General features: G+C 54.2%; 1 protein-coding gene across 2 annotated transcripts in view; it reads right to left on the reverse strand.

Annotated features, from left to right (window-relative positions):
• Positions 1-23239, reverse strand: part of TRPV4 (transient receptor potential cation channel subfamily V member 4) — a 36176-nt gene continuing 12937 nt past the window's right edge. For both annotated transcript variants that reach the window (XM_047698134.1, XM_047698133.1), the window contains exons 2-17: positions 21969-22385; positions 19232-19404; positions 15176-15328; positions 14343-14483; positions 13502-13800; positions 11963-12142; positions 10564-10722; positions 10216-10308; positions 9695-9768; positions 8803-8968; positions 8482-8548; positions 6116-6432; positions 5017-5144; positions 3648-3769; positions 956-3176; positions 1-908 (exon numbers count right to left, since the gene is read on the reverse strand). In XM_047698134.1, coding sequence (XP_047554090.1) covers positions 3019-3176; positions 3648-3769; positions 5017-5144; positions 6116-6432; positions 8482-8548; positions 8803-8968; positions 9695-9768; positions 10216-10308; positions 10564-10722; positions 11963-12142; positions 13502-13800; positions 14343-14483; positions 15176-15328; positions 19232-19404; positions 21969-22354 — 2616 coding nt within the window. In that variant the 5' untranslated portion in view covers positions 22355-22385 and the 3' untranslated portion in view covers positions 1-908; positions 956-3018. The remainder of the gene's footprint in view (positions 909-955; positions 3177-3647; positions 3770-5016; positions 5145-6115; positions 6433-8481; positions 8549-8802; positions 8969-9694; positions 9769-10215; positions 10309-10563; positions 10723-11962; positions 12143-13501; positions 13801-14342; positions 14484-15175; positions 15329-19231; positions 19405-21968; positions 22386-23239) is intronic.

Consider the following 23239-nt stretch of genomic DNA (forward strand, 5'->3'; position numbering starts at 1 on the left):
TATGACATATAAGTGCTTTATCATTATTAAATACACATACACGCACATAATAAGAAATCCGGGTTGGAATAAAGTTAGGGGTATGTTCAAAGAGTGAGAGGGTTCTAAACAGGAGCTGACAGTCTCGGGGGCTGAGCGAAAGTGGCAGGCGACAGCCAGGGGCTTCAGAGCAAAGGAGGGACCTGGCCTTGTCACCTGTCACCTGTCGGGGGTCAGAGTGCATTCTCTCCAGGATGGGCTCTGAGGGCAGAATGTGGGCGTTCAACTTCCCAGCCAGGTGCCCTGGGCAAAAGTCTTCACCTCTCTGAGCCCTGGCTTCCTCATCCGAAACATGGGGGGCAGTGGACATTCTGCAATCATTAGTTGTTGCTGCAAAAGTGATGCCTGCCCTTAAAAAAAAAAAAAAGTAACTACCACAAAAACTCATTGGCATGGGAGAACAACTCCTTCTCATGCATCTTTGGGGTTCCTCTGTGATCAGCCGGGCTTGCTGCGCTCCACGGATCTTGCAGCCTCCTTTGGGGGAGCCTAGCCCAGGCATGTCCGCTGATTAAAACAAATCTCTTAGTCAAGCCAGGGATGCAAAATTCTGCTTTGTGCACAGTGGGAGAACACCATAAGGCTATCTTGCAAATGCACGGGCAGAGGGAGGAGCGGGGAGGGGGGGGCATCGACCCGGTCTGGCACAGGTACCCATGTTGCAACCTTCCTCGGGAAGTGCCCCCATTCCAGTCCCTGTGGTCTGGGGGAAGCTGATGCCATCCCCGGCTCCAGCTCGGCCTCTCGGTGGTCCTGAGAGATTAGCAGGTATTGGAGAGCCGTTGGGGCGGAGGGTGGGCATCTGGAAAAAGGCCTGCAGCCACTGCTAGTGGGCCCAGTCAGTATGGATCCCGGGCAGGAGAAACTACCTTTCTTTTTCTTTCTTTCTTTCTTTTTTTTTTTTTTGAGAAACTACCTTTCTCCATGTGCCTGTGGGCTTTAGGACTCTGTGACTTCCTGCCTGCTGATTGGCTGAAGCAGGAGACACGTGACACTATTCTGGCCAATAACACAAGAGGGGAGGTCGTTCAGGGACAGGTTTCCGCCCTCCTAAAAAGAGACACAAGGAGAACCACCACCATTACTGTCCTCACACCAACGTTACCCTTCCCGCCAATATTACTCTGCCCATGTGCATTATTCTCCTCCCACCAACATTATCCTTCCCCACCAATATTACTCTTTTCACCAATATTCCTCTCTTCCCACCCTGAATCCACCCACGAGCTTTACTCTCCCCACCAATATTAATCTGCACCAGCATTACTTTCCTGCCATCAACATTATTCTTCCCACCTGCAGGGGAATAATAATACTCTCTCCCCCGAATAATACCCTTCCCCCCACAGTAATACCCTTTCCATCAATATTACTCTCCCCAACATTACTCATGCTCACCAATATTACTCTTCCCACTGACATGAAGCCACACCAGCATTACTTTCTTCCTACCAACTTTATTTTTCCTCACCATTACTCTTCCCACCTGCATTACTCTCCCCCCAACACCACTCTCCCCCAAGAATATGCTTTCCATCAATATTACTCTCCCCAACATTACTCATTCTCACCAATACTACTTTTCCCATCCACATTACTCTTCCCACCAACATTGCTCTTCCATACCAGTATTACTCTCCCCCAACAATTACCCTTTCCCACCAACATCTGTCTCCTCACACCAACATTACTCTTCCCACCAATATTACTCTTTACATCAAAACTACTCTCCCCACCAGTACCCTTCCCACCAATGTTACTCTCCTCCCACCATTACTCCACCCACCAGCATTACTCTCCCCCTACCAACATTAATCTGCATCAGCATTACTCTCACCCATCAACATTACTCTCCCCCCACCACCATGCCCATCCCCCCACTATTCTTTCCCACTAACATTCCTCTTCTCTCCAACACTACTCTCCCACGCCAACATTACTCTTCCCCACTAACATTACTCTTCTTCTTCATTACTCTCTCCTCACCAATATTACTGGTGCACCAACATTACTCTCCTCCCCCAGTAATACTCTTTCCCACAAACATTACTCTCTCCTACCAACATTACTATTTCCTGCCAACATGACTCTCCCTACACCTGTGTTCTCTCCCTGCCAGTAACATTTCTCTGCCCCTCAGCATTACTCCCTCACCCAGCCAACCTTACTCTTTCCCCATTCCCTTCGACTCCATCTTCTCCCTCCCTTCCAATCTCGCTTGTGTCTCCTAGGCTCACACCACCAAACGCCGCTGAGTCCAGCCTCTGGCCATCACCCTAAACACCACCTTGGTCACTACCACCGCTCCTCATTCTCATCCCTGCCCCCCACCAGCATTTCCAAGCTCCCCCGTCTTGCTGCTCTCATCCCCGTGCCATTACCACTCCTCTCATCAGCATCCCTACCAGCCTCAGCATCAGTGAATGAACATTTATTGGGCACTGACAAACCCCAGCCCTTTTACAGAACACACTGAAGGCACGGCCCCACTGCAAGGGCCCCAGCCCCATCACAAAGCCACAGGGTGCTTTGTGCCACCCAGGCCCCAGGCTGGGGGTTGGCCGGCAGTGACCTGGAATGGGGTCCTGAGGCTTCAGCCAGGTTCCCTTTGCGGGAGAGGGTCACACCACTTTCCTGAGAGCAGAGCAAATAAATAATGGAGAGGCAGGGGACCGAGCCCCCATGGGCAGAGAGGCCCTGGCCTTGGCTTATGTGACTCCATGGGAGTGAGACTGGCAGTCAGGAGCCACATGCCCTGGGGTGGGGGTTGGGGGAGGCAGAGCTGGGAGGGCAGGAGCTGGGGACCAGAGGGTCCTGGGGCCTCCCCTTCATCTCTGTCCAGCCCTCGCCTCTGGAGGTCAAAGGAGCATGTGGGGGATGCCCTGCAGAGGCATTGCTGAAATGCAGGTGGAATAAAAAGAGGCAGGTGGAGGGACAGGCTTGGGCTGCAGGCCAGAGACCCTAACCCTCCCACAGCCCCTAGAGGGGCGCGTCATCAGTCCTCCACTTGGGGGGGTAGCTCTGCTGGGGGCCGTCACAGCTGGGGTTCCCCATGTTGTCCAGAGGCACCACCACCTCGTCTGGGTTTGAGTTCTTGTTCAGCTCCACCACGCGCGGCACCACCGAGGACCAGCGATCTGTCGTGAGCATGGCAGAGAGAGGAATGAGGGCGGGGGGAGAAGGCACATATAGGCGCTGAGCACTTTCTATGTCCCGGGCACTCTACGGTGATCTAAAGGGGGAGGATTATCATCCCCATTTGACAGAGGCCAAAACTGGGGCTCCGTGAGGTCAAGCCTCCAAACCCAGGAGCACACAGGGGCAAGTGGAAGAGCCAGAATTCAAGCTGGGTCAGAATGGCTGAGGGCCTGCATCCCCACATCTCATGTACCCAGCGCAGGGGAAGGGAGATGCCCCAGACGTTCATGAGTGGCAAAGGCAACAACTCAGCGGCCGGCCCCTTGGGCTCTCCTATTCTACAGATGTGAACAGGGAGTCTGCGAAAGAGGACAGGACTGCTCAAAGCAAATCGGGTATGAGGACGACCCAGGCTCCCCCTCTGCACCTCTGGATCTCCCCCACCCAACCCCCCAGCCCCCTGCACTCACCCCTCCGGAGGCGGCCCACAGTGTGTGAGAAGCCATAGTACTGGTAGTTCTCACTCTTGCCTGGGTCCTCGTTAATGATGCCCAAGTTCTGGTTCCAGTGAGACCAGTTCACCTCGTCCACCCTGGCGGGCCACAGCAGGCAGAAAGGTCAGGGGCTCCCCTACACTAACTGAAGCCCTTCCCTGCTCCCAGGCAGCCTCCCTTCTCCAGCTCCCCAACCCATCCTCCTACTTTCCCTAAAAATTCTGGTAAAATACACGTGACATACAATTTGCCATTTTCACCATTTTTAAGTATACAATTCAGGGGATTAAATAGATTCCCCCTATGTTGGGTCACCATCCCCACTATTTCTAATATTTCCTATCACTCCAAGCAGAAATTCTGGACCCATTAAGCTGTAAGTCCCACTACCCCACCTCCCCATAAGCTGTGCTCTGCTTTCTGCCTCTATAGATTTGCCGATTCTGGACATTTTGTATAAATGGAATCCTACATTGTATAGCCTTATGTGTGTGGCTGTTTTTCACACAGCATCACGTCTTCGAGGTCCATCATTCTGGAGCGTGCATCAGGACTATACTCCATTTTACTACTGAATCATATTTCCTAAGGATGCCCCGCATTTTGCTTATCCATTCATCTGCAATGGACACCCTGCTTCTCGACATTCTCTCCCTCGTCTTTATGGGACGCCCTGGCAAAGGCAGCAGGCAGCCCCTTGGGCTCCAACAGGCTTAATCTAATTTCCCTCTTGGAAAATTATTTTTTGTCATTTTCATTCAACTGCCCTATTTGGAGCCATTTCTATAGGTTAGTATCCAGCGAGGAAGATCCGTTCACTGTTCCCCTTTAGACAGATGAGGAAACTCGGGCTTGTTACACTGTTCATACAGGGTCACGAAACTGACCGATCAGAAGGTCAGGATTGGAACTTCGGGTTCCAACTGAACAGGACTGTCTGGCTGTCCTAGGAGGCCGGCGCCACTATTGTCCCTGCTTCACAGACCAGGAAACTGGCTCTGCCTGACTCAAGACGTGACGGTCGTACTCTATGCCAGCAATCGCTTTACGAAGAATGAGTCATGTTGAAAGAAAAGATTCACCCAGAGGTTCCCCTAAGAAGGGTGTACTCCCTATGCATCTGGGTAACAGCCCAAATCTATTGATTCCATGCAGCTAACCCCAGGAGGTGGTGTCGTCATCCGTGGAAAAAACCCAGGCTGGGAAGAAAACCTTCTTGCTCAAGATCACCCAGTAGAACTGAACTCCAGTTGCCCATCAGGCCTGTTGCAATGGGTAGAAAAGATAAGGAGGCTTGATCAATGCAGGATGGTTCAACCCTGCTCGCCTGCCCGCCCCGGCTCACCTGAAGCACCACCTGCGGTCTGGGGTGCCATCCGAGCTCTTGCCCACGGTCACCATCTCGCCAGAGCGGAAGGCCTTCCTCAGGAACACAGGGAATGAGCGTTCGATGTCCAGGATGGTGGTGGCCCACTGCACGGGGGAGAGGGGCAGGCCATTGGTGAGCCTCCCCCCACCAGTGCCTACTGCCCTTGTGGCAGAAATTACGCTCATCCCTACTGCCCCAGAAGCAAGGTCATACATTCAGATGCCCACAGGGCCTGCCAGAAGCACAAATGGGCAAAGCAGCATCAGAGGCTGGAAGGCTGCAGCCCAAGCCCCAAGACACATGCACGACGTCACCACTCGGTGCTGGGAACCACCAGGGAGGGGTGGGGACTGGGGCAAACCAGGGAGTGCAAGCCTGTGTAGAAGCAGGCAGCTGCCTCTCGTCCCTGCAGGCACTGCCGGAAGGGAATGTGGGCCTGCCCTGCCAGGCTTCCAGCTTTCCAGAAAGGCCAGAAGTCTGGATTTTTACGAGAAATCTCTTCATTTTAAAATTTTGCATTAATTTTTTTTTAAATCTGGCAATGCAGAAAACATAAATCTTTAAAGGTCAAGCCCATAGGTTGCCACTTTGACTCTATGAATTATACCCTGTGGAGAAACTGAGGCCTAGGAAAGAAAGCTAGTAGTATGCATAAAGGTTAAGAGCCGCCAGTCGTTCCCCAAGACCCAGAACAGGGAGGATGACCTTGGAGCTTTTTTTTTTTCCCCCTCTCACTGAATCATTTCCTTGAAATGCACCGTAAAGGGGCTGCAGCATTCCTGGGTCTCGTCCTAGTGCTGTTTATTGTGAACCTCCCATTTGTGAGCCGTATGTGGCCCGAGAAGGGTGTGACCTCCAGAGGCCATTGCTTTCTAGAATTGCATAGAGCACTTGGGGAAAACAAAGGCAGCAGCTCCCCTGTGCCAACAAGCCCCACATCCACGTGTCCATTTTACAGACAGGGAAGTCGAGGCAGAAGGAGACAACGGAACTGGCCCTGAGCAGAAAGAGGAGGGGCCTGCCATGGATCGGGTCTCCCCTGTTCAGGAAGGGGGCGGGGCTCCTGAGGCGTCACCTGCAGCTTCCAGATGTGCTTGCTCTCCTTGGAGACCTGGCCCACCGTCTCACCCATGAGGGCGATCAGCATGTTGAGCAGCAGCACGAAGGTAAGGATGATGTAAGTGACCAGCAGGATGATGAAGACCACTGGGTATTTGGTGCTGCTCAGCATCTCCAGGTCGCCCATGCCGATGGTGAGCTTGAAGAGGTCCAGCAGGAAGGTGCTGAATGTCTCACTGTCGCGGCACGAGGGGTATGTGGGCACCGTGCAGTTGGTGTGGTCCTCGCTGCACACCTTCATGTTGGCACATGGGTTTAGAAGGGATACCAGGGCTGTGGGAGGGGCGGAATGACATTTGCTGAGAGAAGACACACGCTGATGGGTGGACAGCAGCGTGCCCCTTCAACAGAGGGGACAGCTGAGGCTTGGTGAGGGGATCGCACTGGCCCAGGGTCCCCCAGCATAAGGGTCCAAAGCCTTGACTCATTCCACAGACTCTTGCTAACAAGGAAGAGGGTCCCGGGATCTAGTCTACAAGTTCTCAGCCAGGGGCCGCATTTCCCCTTGGGGACGTCTGGCAATGTTTGGCTGTCACAACCAGAGAGAGCACAACCAGTGCTACTGGTACCTGGCAGGGAGAGGCCCCAGGGGATGGTGCTAGACATCCCACTATGCACAGAAGGGCCCCTATGGAGCATCATCTGGCCCCAAGGGGCAACAGGGCTAAGGGTGGGTAACCCTAATCTAGCCTGTTGCTGGTAGAGGTCTTAGAAGTCTAGAAGGCCAGCATTCCTGGGGGCACACCTTCTGCCATGCTCCTGTTTCCCAATCCACACCAGCTCACAGAGGAGAAGGGCAAGCTGAAAGCTGGTGCCGGGGCCCTACTGTTCTAGAGGCTGTGACTGCTAAGGTCGTTGCCCCCACTCGACATCTCAAACCGATCCTGGCGCACATCCCTTCCCGCTGAGCCCAGATGAAGCTTCAGGATTCTTCTCAACACAGTTCAGCAACAACAAGGGTCCCCACACCATCCCAGGTGGGGAGCACAAGGAGGCTGAGCTCCTCGGTCAGTGGGGCATACAAGCCCCTAGGACCTTCATCCTGGGATTACGGTGAACACATTTCAACCCATATGCTATCACTGTTAAGTTGTGTAGCGGCTGCTGATGCATGTGTTGAGAAGGATTCTAAGACCTTATCTGGACCTATCAGAAAGAAAAAATAAATCACTCTGTGATCCATTAGCAATGTCTGCCATGGACACAAAAGGCCCATGTGTCATGTTTGTGATAGGTCAGCCTCAGAGGAGGGATCTAGTGTCCCCTCTTGGGAGAAGCCCTGCAACCAAGTTGACCACTTATTTGCTAATTTAACCCCTAAGCTCCTGCCTTGGTTTCCATAATTAGGACCACCATAGGGCTAGACCCTTGACCTTACAGATCCCCTGACACTGTCTAGTTCTTCCCAGTCCTAACCCTGGGAAGGGGCAGCTGTAGCCTCTTGCTATCTCCTCAGCCCAATGGCTCAGTCAGTGTCCCCATCCCTGACCCGTCCCCCACGGCTTGTGCCACTGAGGTCCCCTGGCATCCTGGCATCACGACATCACGGAGAAGGCCTACTGGAGACAGCCAGAATTGACCTGTACTGGTAGAGTGCATATTCACATTCACCCTTCCTTCTACCCACGCCCCTTCAATGTGACTTTTCAGTTCTTTCCACCAAGAGGTAGAATCTATTTCCCCACCCTTCGGTCAAGGCTGGCCTGTCACTGGCATTGGCCAGCAGAGTAAAGCAGAAGGGATGCCAGGCAGTGACCTTGAACACTTTCACATACATTCTCAGAACCCTCAGAACAGCATGTGAATGCTCCTGAGCCAGCTGGAGGACAGGTGGCCATAGGGAAGAGAGCGAGGTCACCCCCACCGAGGTCATTCTTGCTAGACTGGCCAGCCGGCAGCTAAACCACAGCCGGCCACGGACACAGGAGCTTGTGGAGATGGGCCAAACCTGGCCCAGGTCAGCACAACTGCCCAGATTCGTGAGCAATAGTAAACAGTGGCTGTCTTAAGCCCCTAAGTTCAGGTGACTCCCTTCGCAATAATCACTACTATGCCATCTCTACCATTTTCTAGCTTTGGAACTTGGGCAAGTTTTTTAACCTTTCTAAGCCTCAGTTTTCTCACCTGTAAAGGGGACAATAAAAGCACTGACCTCACAGACCCATCAGGGGGATTAACGAGGCAGGGACGTAAGAGGACTCAGCCCAGCCCCTGGCACACAGAGAGAAACTCGCATGCGCTAGTTATTGTCCTCCACGCACCAGGCTGCCCTTCTGGTCCTGGCAACACCCCCACCACATCACCTGGCTCCCCAGAGCTCACCTGAAGCATAGCCAATCATGAAGAGCAAGTAGACCAGCAGGAAGCGGAAAAGGTCTTTGAAGAGGATCTAAAGACCCCAGTGGGAATATGGAAACAAACATGAGACACGTGGTTTCTCATTTTCCTGACTTCTCCATCCCAAGTGTTCCCACCTCCACCGTTGTCCCTTCCCACCTCCACCGATGTCCAGACCCTCCCTGCAGCCCCCACAGAACCCCATGTCCTCAGGGCCAAGGGCACTATCTACACACATAAACTGCACACTTCATGTGCATGGCTCCCACCAGGGACACACAGTCCATCAGGTTCCACGACCCCTACCTTCTGGATCATGATGCTATAGGTTCCCGTCAGCTTCAGCCCACGGGTAAAGTAGAGGGCATTCATCCAGCCCAAGACCAAGGCAAAGACCATGACAGCCAGGTAGGCTTCAATTCCCGCCAGGTAGAGGGCCGCAGAGACAATCACTAGCACGGAGTAGATGAAGCTACAGGCAGCAGAGACCATGAGAGGGCCCAGAGGGGAGAGGGGACAATGAGGCACCGGAGGGGGAGACACGCCCCCAAGCCCTCCAGGGAGCCAGGCCATTCCGATGCCTTCTGGACTCCCCAGAAGAGAAACAAAGTAGATTCACTGGGTTCCTCAGGATTCTATTAACCAGAATGTTCAATTAGCTGGCAAGTAATATGTGTGCAATGGGCCTCAGGCCCTACAAGATCCCAAAGTAATGCCCTTTGAAATTGCTAGAAAAAGTGGTGTTGAGTGGAGATTTTGTGAATAAGTGAATTTCATTGCTCCCTAAGAAAAAGGGGAAAGATGTAGTACCCAGGCAGCAACTCATCCCATGCTCCAGGCAGACATCATTAATCAAGTGCAGTACTCTTTCCCACCAAACACAAAGGTGCCTCAGGATTCTTCATGCGGTACTCCTAGCAGACATTAGCAATCAATCACCAGCCTAAGAGGTTATATTACTTCTATCTAAGGTGTATGTGGTGATAGCTCTGTAGCAACCAGTATCTTGCTTTAATCAGAAGAGTCTATTGCTTGACATTGGTCTTGTCCTGACTTTGGGCTAAACTGCCTGGGCTGGGTGAATACACTCCTAATAGAGTCACCTCTCCCCTGCCCCTCTCCCCAAATCTGGATGAAGTCCCAACCCCAATCCCACCTTCTTCACCCAGAATCTGACAGCCCAGGGACCTCGACTCACTAGAGTAGCTGGAAGGAGCCATCAATGAAGAGAGAATTCACTCCTGGGCATTTCTTCATGAACAAGTCTTTGATCTGGAAGAGGGGAGGAGGCAGGTGAGAGGGGTGGAGCTGGCAGGAATGCAGAGGGGAGGGGAGGAGAGAGAGGGAGGCAGAATGTGGTACAGAGACAAGATAATGGGCTCTTTTTTTTTTTTTTGGTAAGATTTTATTTATTTGAGAAAGAATGTGAGGGGTGGGGGAGGGGCAGAGGGAGAGGCAGACTCTCTGCTGAGCAGGGAGCCCGATGCAGGCTCGATCCCAGGACCCCAAGAACATGACATGAGCCGAAGGCAGACACTTAATTGACTGAGCCACCTAGGCGCCCCGAGCTGATGGGCTCTTTTCTGTTGGGGAAAGAGGAAAAAGCAGAGAAGGAGGGTATAGGCCTGGAGGAGAAGACAGAAGAATGGCATGGAAGGGGGAAATGAAAGGAGGAAGGAGGATGGGCAGGGCAGGTGCCGCGAGGGGCTGTGCACTCACGTTGGTAAAGAAGAACAGCACCCCGGTGAAGAGTGTGACGATCTCGCCAGCCAGCCTCAGGTAGTCCAAAGTGGTGCGGTACGGGTAGGGGGGCTGGGGGGCAGACGGCACACAAGTCCTCACCCAGCTCCTCTGACATTTGGCCCCAGATCCAGATGTTCCCCCAAGGCCCCCCCAAACCCCTGGATCCTGTGGATCCTCTTCCCCCACTCTCTTCCCCCCCAGGTGTAGGGGGAGAGGGCACTTCCATCTCGGGCTCTCTCCAGTCCCTCCCACAGGGACCCGCAAAGGAGGACCGAGATGTGCCCCAGCTGCGCCCCAGCTCCTGCCGGGCTCCCGGCCACTCACGGTGCCTTCCAGTGGCTGGTAGTAGGCGGTGAGGGTAAAGATCACCATGGCGCAGAGATAGGAGACCACGTTGATGTAGAAGGACACGGCGCCAAATTTACGCCACTTGTCCCGCAGCAGCTCGTTGATGGGTTCCACGGCCAGCATCTCGTGGCGGTTCTGTGGGAGACAGGGCGAGCGGGGGCCACGTGGGGTCCAGGCAGGCCAACTCTAACACACCCGTCCCCACCCTCGGCCCCGAGAGCACTCTCTCCTCCCTAAGCCACTCTTCTGTGACACTCAAGGATTCACGGGGAACTGGGTGGGGATTCCAAATCAACCCCACTGAGCTCTGTCCAGTTCTGCCAGAGCTGACCTTTCCAGGCTATTCTGCACTCAGAGCTATTCTCAGAGAATAGCTGGAAAGCTATTCTCATAGTACCCAAACTCCAACCTGAGCATGGTAGGTCCCCAGCTCCTGGTGGCAAAATCACTTAGATAGGCTTGTCAAAATATATAAATCTCTGGGCTGCAACCTCAGAAGGTCTGAGTCAGGAAACAGGATGGGGAAATTTAGCCCCAGGATGATAGACACTTAACTCAAGGGGGACTCTTCTCCATAGGGTGGGTGGGGGGAAGGCATCAATAATTGAGCCCTGCACAATAGTTCTCCATACAGGTTCCCAGACAGACAGTACCAATCCATCAAAGCTTGCACCAAGATGCTAAACTTCCCACCACCCCTAACCTCAATCAAATTCATCCCTAAGTTCAAAGATGGGGGAAGTGAGCTCCAGCAGGGGAAGGCATCTGTCCAAACTCATGGAGCTGGGGAGGGAAGGGAGACCTACACCCCGTCCCCAGCAGTTTCTGTCTCATTTGTATAGCGTCCTGTCCCATTAATGACATGAGTTCCCTCATCACCATGGATCTGTGCAACAATGCAGCCACAGAGATGCCACTGCAGTGTTATTCCTGGTAGTTAAAGGCAGAAACAAACCCAAATGACCAAGAATAGAGGAATGGTTAATTAGAATGTGGTACATTTTACTCGCAGCAATGATATTGCAGAAGAATATTTAATGGTGCAGAACGATGTTCACGAAATACTGATAAGTGAAAAAAAGGAGCTTTCAAACCTTCGTCTAACGACTACTGATGATAATAGCTGACATATAATGTTTATTTGGTGCCAGACCCTTCTCAAAGGAACTCAGTTGGTCTTCCCAGCAACCCTAAGGGACACGAACTATCCTTATAGATAGATAAAGATAGAGGAAACTGGGACTCAGAGAAGCTGGGTCACTTGTCCTGAGTCACACAGCAAAGAAGTTACAGACCACTCCCGGTGCCAGGGTCCTTTCCCTTTTCTCAGCCACCCCATCCTTCCCAAGGCTCCGTCCCCTGCCCCAACGCTCACCTCGATCTTGCTGTTATACACCAGGATTTCCAGCACAGAGGCCTCTTCCCCACACGTGTCCAGGGAGGAGAGGTCATACAGTGAGGAATACACCGGCCCATATGCCCAGTCCTTGAACTTGCGAGACAGGTGTCTCGTATCCTCGTCTGTTACCTCCCGGCGGATGATATGCTGAAAGACCTACACGGGGTCGGGGGGGAGGGAGGGTGGGTCAGGAGGCCTCAGGGAAGGACACCCATACTCAGCCCCTCACATCCCAGGGACCCAGGGACCCATCACAGCCCATCTTGTGGTGCCTCCCAAGAGAGCAGGATGCGGAGGGGAGGAAATATTTATGGGGCATGCCTCTTGTCCTTACTCTTATGGTCTTGGTTCCCAGATGCCCAAACAGAGGCTCAGGGAAAAGAAGGGTGCTCCCTGAGGCCACACAAACATTCAGCTGACACCAGACTGAACCGGGCCAGCCTTAAAAATCGAAATCGGAACGAATGTCTTGTTTATGTAATTAAAACAACAGTGAATCCATCTTATTGACATATTAAATGATGCCACTATCTGTAGCTTACATGCAGGGGATACTGAGGAACAGAGAGAGGGTGGGCATTGCCCAGAACCACACAGGTTAATGGTGCAAAAAGCCAAAATTTAAACTCGGGCTTTCTCCAGTACCTCAAGCCTCTTGTATGAACTGCAGTTTTTATAGTCTTCACCATGCTTTTAACAGAACAAGAATAATTCCTGCCACTTACTAAGCACCCATCCCAGGGTCTTCATTAAAGACCTTCCGTGGATCACCCTCTCTAGTCGTCATGGGTGCTATTTTCGTCCCCATTTTACAGCCGAGGACACGAAGCCCAGAGAGGGGAGGGGAGATGCCCGCGGTCACACACCGGGAAGTGGCTGAGCCAGGCTTTGGACCCAAGTGCTCCTGACTCCAGAGCACTGCGGGCTTGGTTCTCAATCAGGGCAACGGTGCCTCCCAGGGGACAAGCTGGCACCGTCTGGAGTCTTCTGGGGTTGTCACAGTGGTGGGGAGTGCCACTGGTACCTGGTGGTTCAAGGTCAAGGATATAGCTAATCACCCTACTCTGCACCAGCCACATCGCACACCCCAGAACCAGCCTCCGATGTCATCAGTGCCCTGTGCTGTGAGGCCAGAGACGGAAAGAACCTGCGCGGGGCTGCTCAACAGGTTAGGGGCTAAGCTAGGACCCCGATAGTGGATTATAGGGGAGTATCCAGGGGTTGAGCCCTGGGACTTCGATTTCTATCAGTGGCTTGTCCTGGCTGGCGGGAGTGGGGCCTGATCATCCAGTGGCATGGGTTGAGGACAGAGGCTCTGGGATGAAGCTGAGTAGTGTGGCTGGACAATAGGGAGCCACAGCAGGTTCTTGTGTGAGGACAAGGGGTTGGCATGATAGGAGGTGGGTGCACATTAATAATAACGAATACTAGCTATTGCTCCTCCAGCGTGTGTGTGTGTAGAGGGACAAGAGTGGGGGGTGCTGGCTGGCTGTGCCTCCCACCCCCTGCACTCACCCCAATCTTGCCCGTCTTGGCTGCCATCATGAGGGGTGAGAGCCCATCGTTGTTGAGCACGGCCTCCAGGTTGCTGTCAGGGAAGAGGCGGGCACACTTGAGCAGCAACAGGTCATACATCTTGGTGACGAACTTGGTGTTCTCGCGGGTGTTGTCCGCGATGGCGACCAGCGCGTGCAGCACGGTGTTGCCGCGGGAGTCCTGCCGCCGCATGTCAGCCTTCTTGTGTGGGTTCTCCGTCAGGTAGTTGACAATGTGGGGCTGGTTGGTGCAGGCTGCCAGCGACAGGGGCAGCTCACCTACAGGCCGGGGGGGAGGTGGGGAAGGTCAGTGAAGGGGGGGCCCAGGGTGGGGGAGCTCTGCCCACGGATCCTCAGGGAACAGAGCCGGGGACACTAGACACCGTCCTGACAGTCAGTAGCAAGGCGTTAGGCAAGTGCACATTTCCGTGGGTGACATGCTGGAGATGGGGTGTGGCTCTGTGATGCGGAGGGACTTTGGCCCTGAACTTCTAATAGCATGTGCCTTAAGCAGGGGTGATGTGGTGGTGATGGGGGTGTGGGCTCTGTAGTCGGGATCCTGGTCCCAGCTTTGATGGGACTAAAGGACGAGCATGATGCGGTGCTGTGTGCAAGGGCTGACCACCCATCACAGCCCCGGGGGGCTCATGGTCCCCACAGTACAGATGGGGAAGCTGAGGCTCCAGGAGCCAGTGAAGCTCTACTCCTCATAGTAAGACCCTGGGGACCAACACGACATGAGAGGAGGGTTCTGGTTGTCTGGGGAGGGGCCAGGGCTGTGGACACCCCATGTCCCCCAGCCCTCACCGCCCTCTCCTCACCAAAGTAGAAGTAGCCTCCCTCGTCCTTGGGCTGGAAGAAGCGGCCCCGGGCCTGGGCATGGACGTCGGCGCCTTGGGCCACCAGGAGCTCCACATAGTGTTTGCAGCGCCGCTCGATGGCAATGTGCAGGGCGGTCTGACCTGGGGGGGAGGGGTGAAGGGCTGTCACCAGCTGGGGGCAAAGACCGGACCAGGCTTGAGGACGGGGGTGGGGGGCTGCGGAGTGTGGGCTGCAGCCCCAGGCCTCGGCCGGCTCCTCCCAAGGGCAGCAACGGACCTCTAGACGCTGCCTGGATGTGGGATCTCTGTCGTGTGAAGGCCTAACATGTGTTGGGCAAGCGGAACATAGACTCAGAGGAGAGCCCACGTGTCGGATCCCAAGTGTGGGGACTTGTCAAGACTCACAGGGGGCTTTACCCCAGGAGACCAAGGCATTGTGGTCCCACAGAACTTTGGACTGAATTTATAAAATTCACAGGCTTTGAATCTCCACATCTGGGAATTGGAAAAGTCAAGTCTGATTCATGGAATCTCAAAACTTTGACCCCGGGGAGCAGGGACTGGTGATCCCCTTGCCCCTTAGTGCTGCTGGCCCATAGGACTACTATCGTGGAGACTTAAATCACGCAGAGCCATGGCACCTCAGGTCCCAAAGCCAAGTTCACGGACTATTAGAACCGACGGAAGGGGAGTCATTCAGTGATCAGTTTCTGGACATGTGATGGCACCCCGGGCGTAGATGAAAGCTCCTGGGGTGGCGTGGGTCAGAGGAGCAAGGACAGTACCCCCCCTCCACCACCCTGCATCACCCCTGCCCCAGTGCAGGGCCCCACCTCGGTAGTAGATGTCCCGGAACGGCGAGTTGATGAACTCTCGCATGTTGCCTGTCCGCTCAGCGATGTCCAGGAGCACAGGAATGGTGTCATTGCGGCCGTTGCTCAGATTCAGCAGGGCCTTGGGCAGGCAGGTCTTCCCCGTGGATGGCTCTGGGGGGACACACATACGGGATGAGAGACATTCAGTCCAGGGAACTACTGGGCAGCAGGGGACAGGGCACTGGGGCCATGTCACACCTCCCCTCTGAGCCCATTCCCTACTGCCCCCATGGGTGCTGAGAGGGGTCCAATAACCCTGGAGGGGCAGTTCTGCAAAATGTGGGAAGCCACAGCCTGTTGAGATTGGGATATATGGAACCATAATTTGGAGGGAATTTTAAAAATCCAATAAATGGTGGGGAATCCTGGGTTAAAGAAAGCCAACCAATATTTACTTGTTACAGGACTTGTCAGAGTCTTTGATAGGCCAATGACAACCGTGAAGCTCTAAAGCCAGACATAGCAGGAAGCATCTGCCACCTACTTGAACAGAGGATCTTCTTCCCATGAAGTATTTACATCAATGCCACTAGAAGGGGGCAGATGGGGTACAGCAGTCCCCAAAGTGCAGACTGCCCGCCATAGTGGACATGAAATTATCTTAGGAGGGGCAGGAAAGGGCTTTGGCGTGCCACCGATGACATTGAAGTCCCGCTATGAGCTTGTTGTCAAACCTCTCTCATGAAGCCAGTGTCTGCATGATAGAAACAGGTCCTTAACACCGTCCACTGACACTGGTAATTTTCTTTCCCTTGGGTTGACTTTTATGGATATACAAGTTGACTTCTATCTTAAAAGAATGAGTTAATGTGGGGTGGCTGGGTGGCTCAGTCGGTTGAGTGTCTGACACTTGGTTTGGGCTCAGGTCATGATGTCAGGGTCCTGAGGTAGAGCCCTTGCTCAGCAGGAAGTCTCCTTAAGATTCTCTCCCAACCCTCTGCCCCTCCCCCCATCCCCTCCCACTCTCTAATAAATAAATACATCTTAAAAAGAAAGCAAGCAAGTAAACAAGCAAGCAAGCGTCAACGGGAAGAGAACTCCCCTAAGAATGCTGGGGCCTCAGGAACGGCCGAAGCAGAAACGGGATCAAGAATGGGAGATGCAGGTGTGAGCTGAGACCTGGGGGGCCAGGCACCTTGGGGTTCAACTCCTGGCTTTACTCCCCATTCCTTTGTGACTCTTTCTCTGCCTCAGTTTTCCCTCTGGCTAAACAGGCCACAGAGGACATCGAAGAGCTTCCAGATGTTGGTTGATGAGCCCAGCACCGGGTAGGTAAAAGTCCTCAGTCAAGACTCCGTTACGGGGTGGCATAGGAATTTCTCCCTAGATGCCAGGAGTCAGCGGGAAGAACAAGAAAGACTCGCAGACCCGGTGCCCCCAGGACTGAGGTCCTGTAGACAAGCCTCTTCCTGCTTCATCCCTGGTGCCCAGCCCAGAGTCACCAGGAGCTCTACCTTGAATTGAAGGAAAAGCACACTCCAGTTCCTCATCTGCATAAGTGTGGGGTGGGGTGCCCCAAATGCTGGTCAACGGCCCTGGCGAGTCTCTCCAGACACACTCACACTCAGTTGTAGCCTCAAGGAGTTGTCAGTCCATTTCCTAATTCAGGCAGCTTGCAACTCTCTGCACTCCCTCCCAAAGCCAACTCCCAGCCCACCTATGTCCCCTCCTCAGAGGATGGGGTCTCCCTCCAGCCATAAACCTTTGTGTCACCCTTGTCCTTGTCCTCTCTTCTCCCTCACATCCCCTTCAGCATGTCCTATTCAATCCCTCCACCACTCCCCACCTCCACTGCCACCACCTTGGCCCAAGACACCTGCCGGGTTTCCACTAGCCTCTCTGGCTTTCCTTCAATCCTCATAGCAGCTAGAGTGGTCACGGAAGAACATGCTATTGCAGTGAGCCACAGGGCCTTTGCACATGCTGTCCTGCACCCCCTCCCTGGTCCTTCCTCCTTTTTTTAACTGGTTAACTGCAACTCATTCTGATTCAGCTTAAGTGTCACCTCTTCCAGGAAGCTCTCCCAGATTTTCCTGACTAGATCAAGCTTCCAAGACAGCTGCTTGTTGGCACACATTACAGTTTATAACTGTTTTTATTTCCTTGACTGCTTGATGAATGTTGATCTGCCCCAGGAAACTGCAAGCAACTTGAGGACAGGGTTGTGTTCTGCCTCATTCACCATTGTTCGCCCTATGCCTGGCACGGCACCTCATGAGCTGGCCACCACAGGTAACTCCAAACGACAGATAGCCCAAAGTGGTTTGTGTGGGGTATGGAACGAGACCTTGAATTTGGGCTCCCACACCTCCCAGACCGGGACTGTAGCAGGGTGGGGGGCTGCTAGCCTGGGTCCTGGGATGAAATGCCGAGAGTGTCACGCAGTTCTGGGACTCGGCCACCAGGTGGCAAAGCGGCTGCTAGGGGAGAGGGGCCCTAAAGGAATCCTAGATGGGAGGGTGTCAAACTTGGAAGGGTGGTGGTCAGACTCCCCTGAGAATCAGATGAGCTCATGAGCCTCTGGCTAGAACAACACGCAGGGGTGGATCCAGGTTTTTCGGGGGCCTCAGATTTGCATGATTTTGGGGTACTGTTTATGAAATCAAATATGCAATTATGAATTCAAAATTAGTTGTAGGGCCTTGGAAGGGGCAAGAGCAAACGAGCCGCTCTATAGCTTACTTAGCCTCATAGGCTTCATGGTTAACCCCCCAATAACATGCACTGTTCTCTGCAGTTTTGGGGGACCCCCCACCTCTGCTCATGCACACAGATACACTCGCCTGGGGGCTCCTGGCCTAGGCGACAAGCCCCTGACTCGGTCGTAAACCTGGGAGCAGCTGGAGCCTTGGGAGCCCAGCCTGGAGCAGTACGGTCTCGCTGGAGACACAGGGGTTTGCTCTCCCCCTAGCCTATCCCTCCTTGTGCAGACTGCTCTAGGGGCATCTGCAGGGGCCGTTTGGCCAAGAGCTTAAACATAGTCACTGAGACCGTCCAAGGACAGGGAGGAACCCTGACAGGCCACAGCTCTAAGCTCATGCCTCCAAGAAGCCCCACCATCCAGCTTAACGCCATGAAGGACTATTTTTGATAAATCCAGGAATTCTCTTCTGACAGTCGCGTTGGTGTTCAAAGGATCTGGTTGGGAAAGGTACACACAAAAAATACACCACTGGCTAGGTACCCCCTGCTCTGGCACTGAATTTAGCTGAAATACTTGAAGTCTCAGAAAATGGCCCCTCTGACCTCCGGAAGTTTCTTTAGTCCCCAGTGGCAGACAGCCGCCAGCCTTCTAGAGACAGGCTCTCCTCTGTAACAGGTGCCACGGTTCTCAACATCTTACGTTGATTTGCGGGGTCGTTTGGCCAGTTAATTATGGCTCCTAAACCTGGCACCCGGCACACAGCAGGTGACTGAGTCAGGTCTGAGGGCTCAGAGGGCAACTTTGCCAATTTGCAGGGAAGGCCAGGGCGGCAGGGGGAGCTGATCCCTGGAGGTGCAGGTTGGAGCCCAGACAAGGCTCAGGGGTGAGTTCTCTGGGCTGGGAGAAGTTGCGGGCAGTGGTGACCTGGGCTTCAGCCTAGGAAGGGGAGCCCCGAGAGTTGGTTGGGATAGGGCAGAGCCCGCGAGCAGAAGCTGGAATACTCTGCCAGGACTAGGCTATTAGTATTCCTCAGTTGACAAATGGGGAAATTGGGGCTCAGGGAGGCCATACATCCCCGAAGTGATGGAGGTGGGATTTGAACCTGTGTGAGTAAAGTCTGCTTACCTACAACACTGACCTTGCCATAAATTAAGGCTGAAAGAATGAATGAATGAATAATGGTAGCAAAAGCCCAAAAGGGTTAAGTAATATGGCAAAGGACACACAGAACTAGACTCCCTCTCCAGTGCTCTTCATGCCAATGCAGGCCAGCAAAACAGGAGAAGATGCTGAGAGGAAAGGGGGCCCCCATGCCAGGCCTCCCTCATGCCCTGGCTGGCCCACCCACGACCCCCACCTGGGTGGCTCACCCCGGAACTCCTCGTCAGTCAGCCGCTTCTTGTGGGTCAGCAAGAAGGGAAGCAGCCCATCCAGGTCAGAAGTGGAGCCCCGGGACACGATGTCAAAGAGGATTGGTCGGTTGAAGACTTTAAGGATGGGGGGTGGTTGTGGCGCAGGAGCTTTGGGACTCTGCGGCTGCTTCCTGGAGGTGGGGGAAGGCAGGGTGATGGAAGGGCTCATCCCCCTCCCACCCCACCATCTCTGGCCTGAGGGGCCCAGGGGTTGTGGCGGGGAGGTGGAGGGAGCTGGAGCCCTAAGAAGGGACTAGAATAGAGGGGAGGGACAGCTGGGAAAACAAAGAAATATCTTATCCCAACAAACTCTGCCTAGTACCTACTGTGTGTTGGGTAGAAACAGACAAAAAGAAACATAAGCCTGCCTATGCATCTGTCCACCCACTCACCTATCCATCCACCCACCTACCAGCCGCACATCTACCACTGGCCCATCCACCCATCCTCCCATCCATCTGTCTGTCCACCTACCCACCCACCCACCCATCCATACATCTGTCCATCCATCCACCCGACTATCCATCCATCCATCTGTCCACCTACACATCCATCCACTCACCCATCCACCCATCTATCTACCATCCATCCATCCATCCATCCATCCATCCATCCATCCATCCACCTGTCCATCTATCCATTCATCCACCCTTCCACCCCACCCACCCACCCTTCCACTCTTCTATCAGTCAGTTACTGAGTACTTAGTAAGCCAGAGACCAAAAAAGAGAAACCAGTAAGAAAAGAAAGGAGGAACTCTGGACTAAAAGATAAAGCAACTCATTCATTGATTCCGCCATTCACTCACTGGTTTATTCACTCAACAAACATTTGAGACAAATGAGGCCATGCACACAGGTGCTGGGTTCAAGGCCCCCTGCACAGCAGGACACGGCACACGTTAGCGGACACTGAGGCTATTATCTGGCACCCACTGTGTGTCCCAGAGCCTGTGGGGGAGGGAGGAGGTTGGGGAGAAATGCCAAGCTACAGAGGCAGGTGGAGAAAGGGTACAAACCCTCAGGGGCTGGGACTGGCCAGCGGAGAGACAAAGTAGATGACCAGAGATATTCCCCTGGTCATTGAACAAACACCACTTGGACACCTACTGCGTGCTAGGTTTTAAGAGACAAAAGCTGGGAGCAGCACTAGCCCAGGGGCCCCAGGAAGAGCAAGAATCCTCTCTGTTTTGTCCCCACCCACCCAGCACTGGCACATGTGGGGCACAGGAAGAACCTGTCCAAACGATCGAACAGAGGGTAGAGCAGAGAAAGACAGAAACAGAGACAGTGGGGGAGAGAGGAGGGGAGCCGAGGGGGAACAGTGACAGCGGCAGGTCGGTGGGGGGAGACTGAGTCAGGAGGGGCTATAGGGGCAGAGAGAACCGGTAGCAGGCCAGGGGACGTGGACAGTTGCTCTCCTTCCTTCCTGGGCACCGGGCCGCACACTCCCCACCAGGGGCAGGGCCCCGCGCAGGGGAAGAGATGCCCTCCTGAAATCGGGGCATAGACTGGGAGAGCACCTGGACAGCCCCCATTTTATCTGCTCCTGAATTATGAGCTTGGAACCAAAAAATGAAATGAAAAGAACGCCCTCACCCCCACACCTCATTGGGTGGCATTCGGGGTCTCTGAAGACCTCAGCCCCAGTCCCTGCACAGCCCTCCTGTGAGCTATTGGCCCTGACTGTCTGGGGTAGGGGTTCAGTGAGGGCTTGAAGAAGGGGTTCCGAGGATGAGGAAAGGGAGACATGGAGCCCACCAGCTTCCAACAGGGCCTAAAAGGGATGGGGACCCTGGGGTGCTTTGCTGTCCTCTGAGCAGAGGTGAAACACACTGTCCGGTAGCATGTAGATGACCACAAGGCCTCATTCCTTGGGCACACCTACGCCCTCCAGCCTCGGGTCCTGGTACATGCATGTCGCTCCACTGGAATACCTTCCTCACCCCGTATGGCCCTCCTTTTCATCCTTTAGTATTGGGTTAAAATACTGACTCCTCCAAGAAGCCCTCCTGGACTACCTGTCCTGTATCAGTTCCTCTCTCTGCCTCAGCACCTCTCCCAACCCAAACTGTATTTTCACGAGTCTGTTTACTTGCTTATTACCTGGCTCACCCTCCAAAATGAAGGTGCCAGTGAAGGCTGCTCAGGGTCTAATCTCAGTTGGAGCAGGATCTGGTGTGGCTCACCCCTAGAGCCACAGGGCCAACCGCACTGCCTGGCACATGGGCTGCAGGGGTGGGTGCTTGAGAAACACACACTACATGAATCACTGACTCAGTGAATAAAGAAAGGGGACAGCTCCTTACTGAGCAAGGGCTTCATCCAAGGGCATAAATGAGTCTGTGACTGGCAAGGAGGACCGGTGGGGATTGGGCAGCAACGGGCCATCTCCTGACTTCAAGACTGTTCTCTAGATACACAAAGAGGTCTGAGGGGGGTTGTTACGGGTTCCGGTGGGTGGGTGGCTGGAGCGATCGAGGGTAGAGGGGTATGGACGGATGGATTGGATGAGTGGATGAGCAGGTGGAAAGACAGGTAACTGGAGAAATGAATGGGTAGACGGTTGGATGATAGCTGAACAGACAAGTATATGGAAAAGTAGACAGGTGAGTGAACAGGTAGAACGGATGGATGGATGGGTGGATGGACTCGACACAGAGGAAACCCTTGGCCAGGCAGCCCGTGATACTCACTCGATGACCTTCCTCCTCCACCGTTTGTTGTCACTGGGGTGGTGACGATAGGTGCCATAGTCAAAGAGCGAGTCCATGGGTGCCTTCTTGGGTCCCGGCACCACCGAGGACTCATACAGGGTGGACTCCAGGAGGTCGATGGGGTTGGGCACCCCCTTGCGGAAGGCACCCTGAAACTTCATGCGTAAATTCGGTCGTGCATCCCCGGGGGCGGCGGGGCGGCCGGGGTCAGCCGGGGAGGGGGAGGGGGAGCCATCCTCGCCCTCAAACAGGTTGGCCAGAGAAGACAGGGGGAAGGCCTCACTGCCAGGGGTGCCGCTCTCATCCACGGGGCTCTCGGCCACCTCCCCAGGCCCGGTGTGGGGGCCTTCACTGGGATCTGCCATGCCAACCCACGACCCGTCTGCGCTGCTCTGCCTGCAAGGCAACAGGAGGAGAGTCAGGCGGAGCCCGGCCAGTGGTGGGGGCTCCAGGAAGCCCCCTCCCATGTGGGCAAACAGCACTGCTGCCAGCTGCTTCAAAGCCACTGTTGTAATGACAGGGGTGCGGGGTGACCACTCCCAGATGTGGTTGGCTGCCGGCCCCAGGCAAGGGCTGCAACAGGAGCCTCTTTTAGGGACCTAGAAATGCAAATGTGCCTCAGGTCCAACTACCCTGGGCATTAGCGGGAGGAAGAAGGGCCTCAGAGTCACCCCTGGGACCCCAAGCCTGGGGCCTGGGGCTTTACTCCTGCCCAACCTGGCAGGATTCAGAGCCCCACAGAGCAGGTAAAAAATCCAGGCACCACATTCAGCAACTGCGTGGCATTGGGCAAGTTGATTTCACGGCCTCAGTTTTCTCACCTGTAAAATGGGGGCGTCCACGCAGAGAGCATGCATTCCCGTGGTCAGGCACTAACTAGAACATAACCATTAAATGCATGCTCTGGGCCCAGCAGGTGCTCAGAAAACACAAGTGTGAACCCACTGCGTAAGCCAGGGCTCCTCTGTCTCTCCTAGCGCCCATCCTTATGACTCCCCTTTTGCAGAACAGGAAACTGAGTTCCCTAAACTATAGCTGACTTACTACAGTGCAAAACCCTGGCTCCGCTGGGCCAAATGCCCTTCCCTTCCCTCCCCTGTTGGTCTGGCTAACTCCTACCCACCTGTGATCCCAGCTCAATTGTCCCTTCCTCTGGGAAGCCCTCCCTGACCATCTGTCCATGGGACTAGTTCATTCCTGGGCCATGAGCACCAGGAGGCAGGGAATGCTTCTGTCTTGTTCACCCCTGC

Source organism: Lutra lutra, chromosome 12 (assembly GCF_902655055.1).
Source record: "Lutra lutra chromosome 12, mLutLut1.2, whole genome shotgun sequence".
Taxonomy (NCBI): domain Eukaryota; kingdom Metazoa; phylum Chordata; class Mammalia; order Carnivora; family Mustelidae; genus Lutra; species Lutra lutra.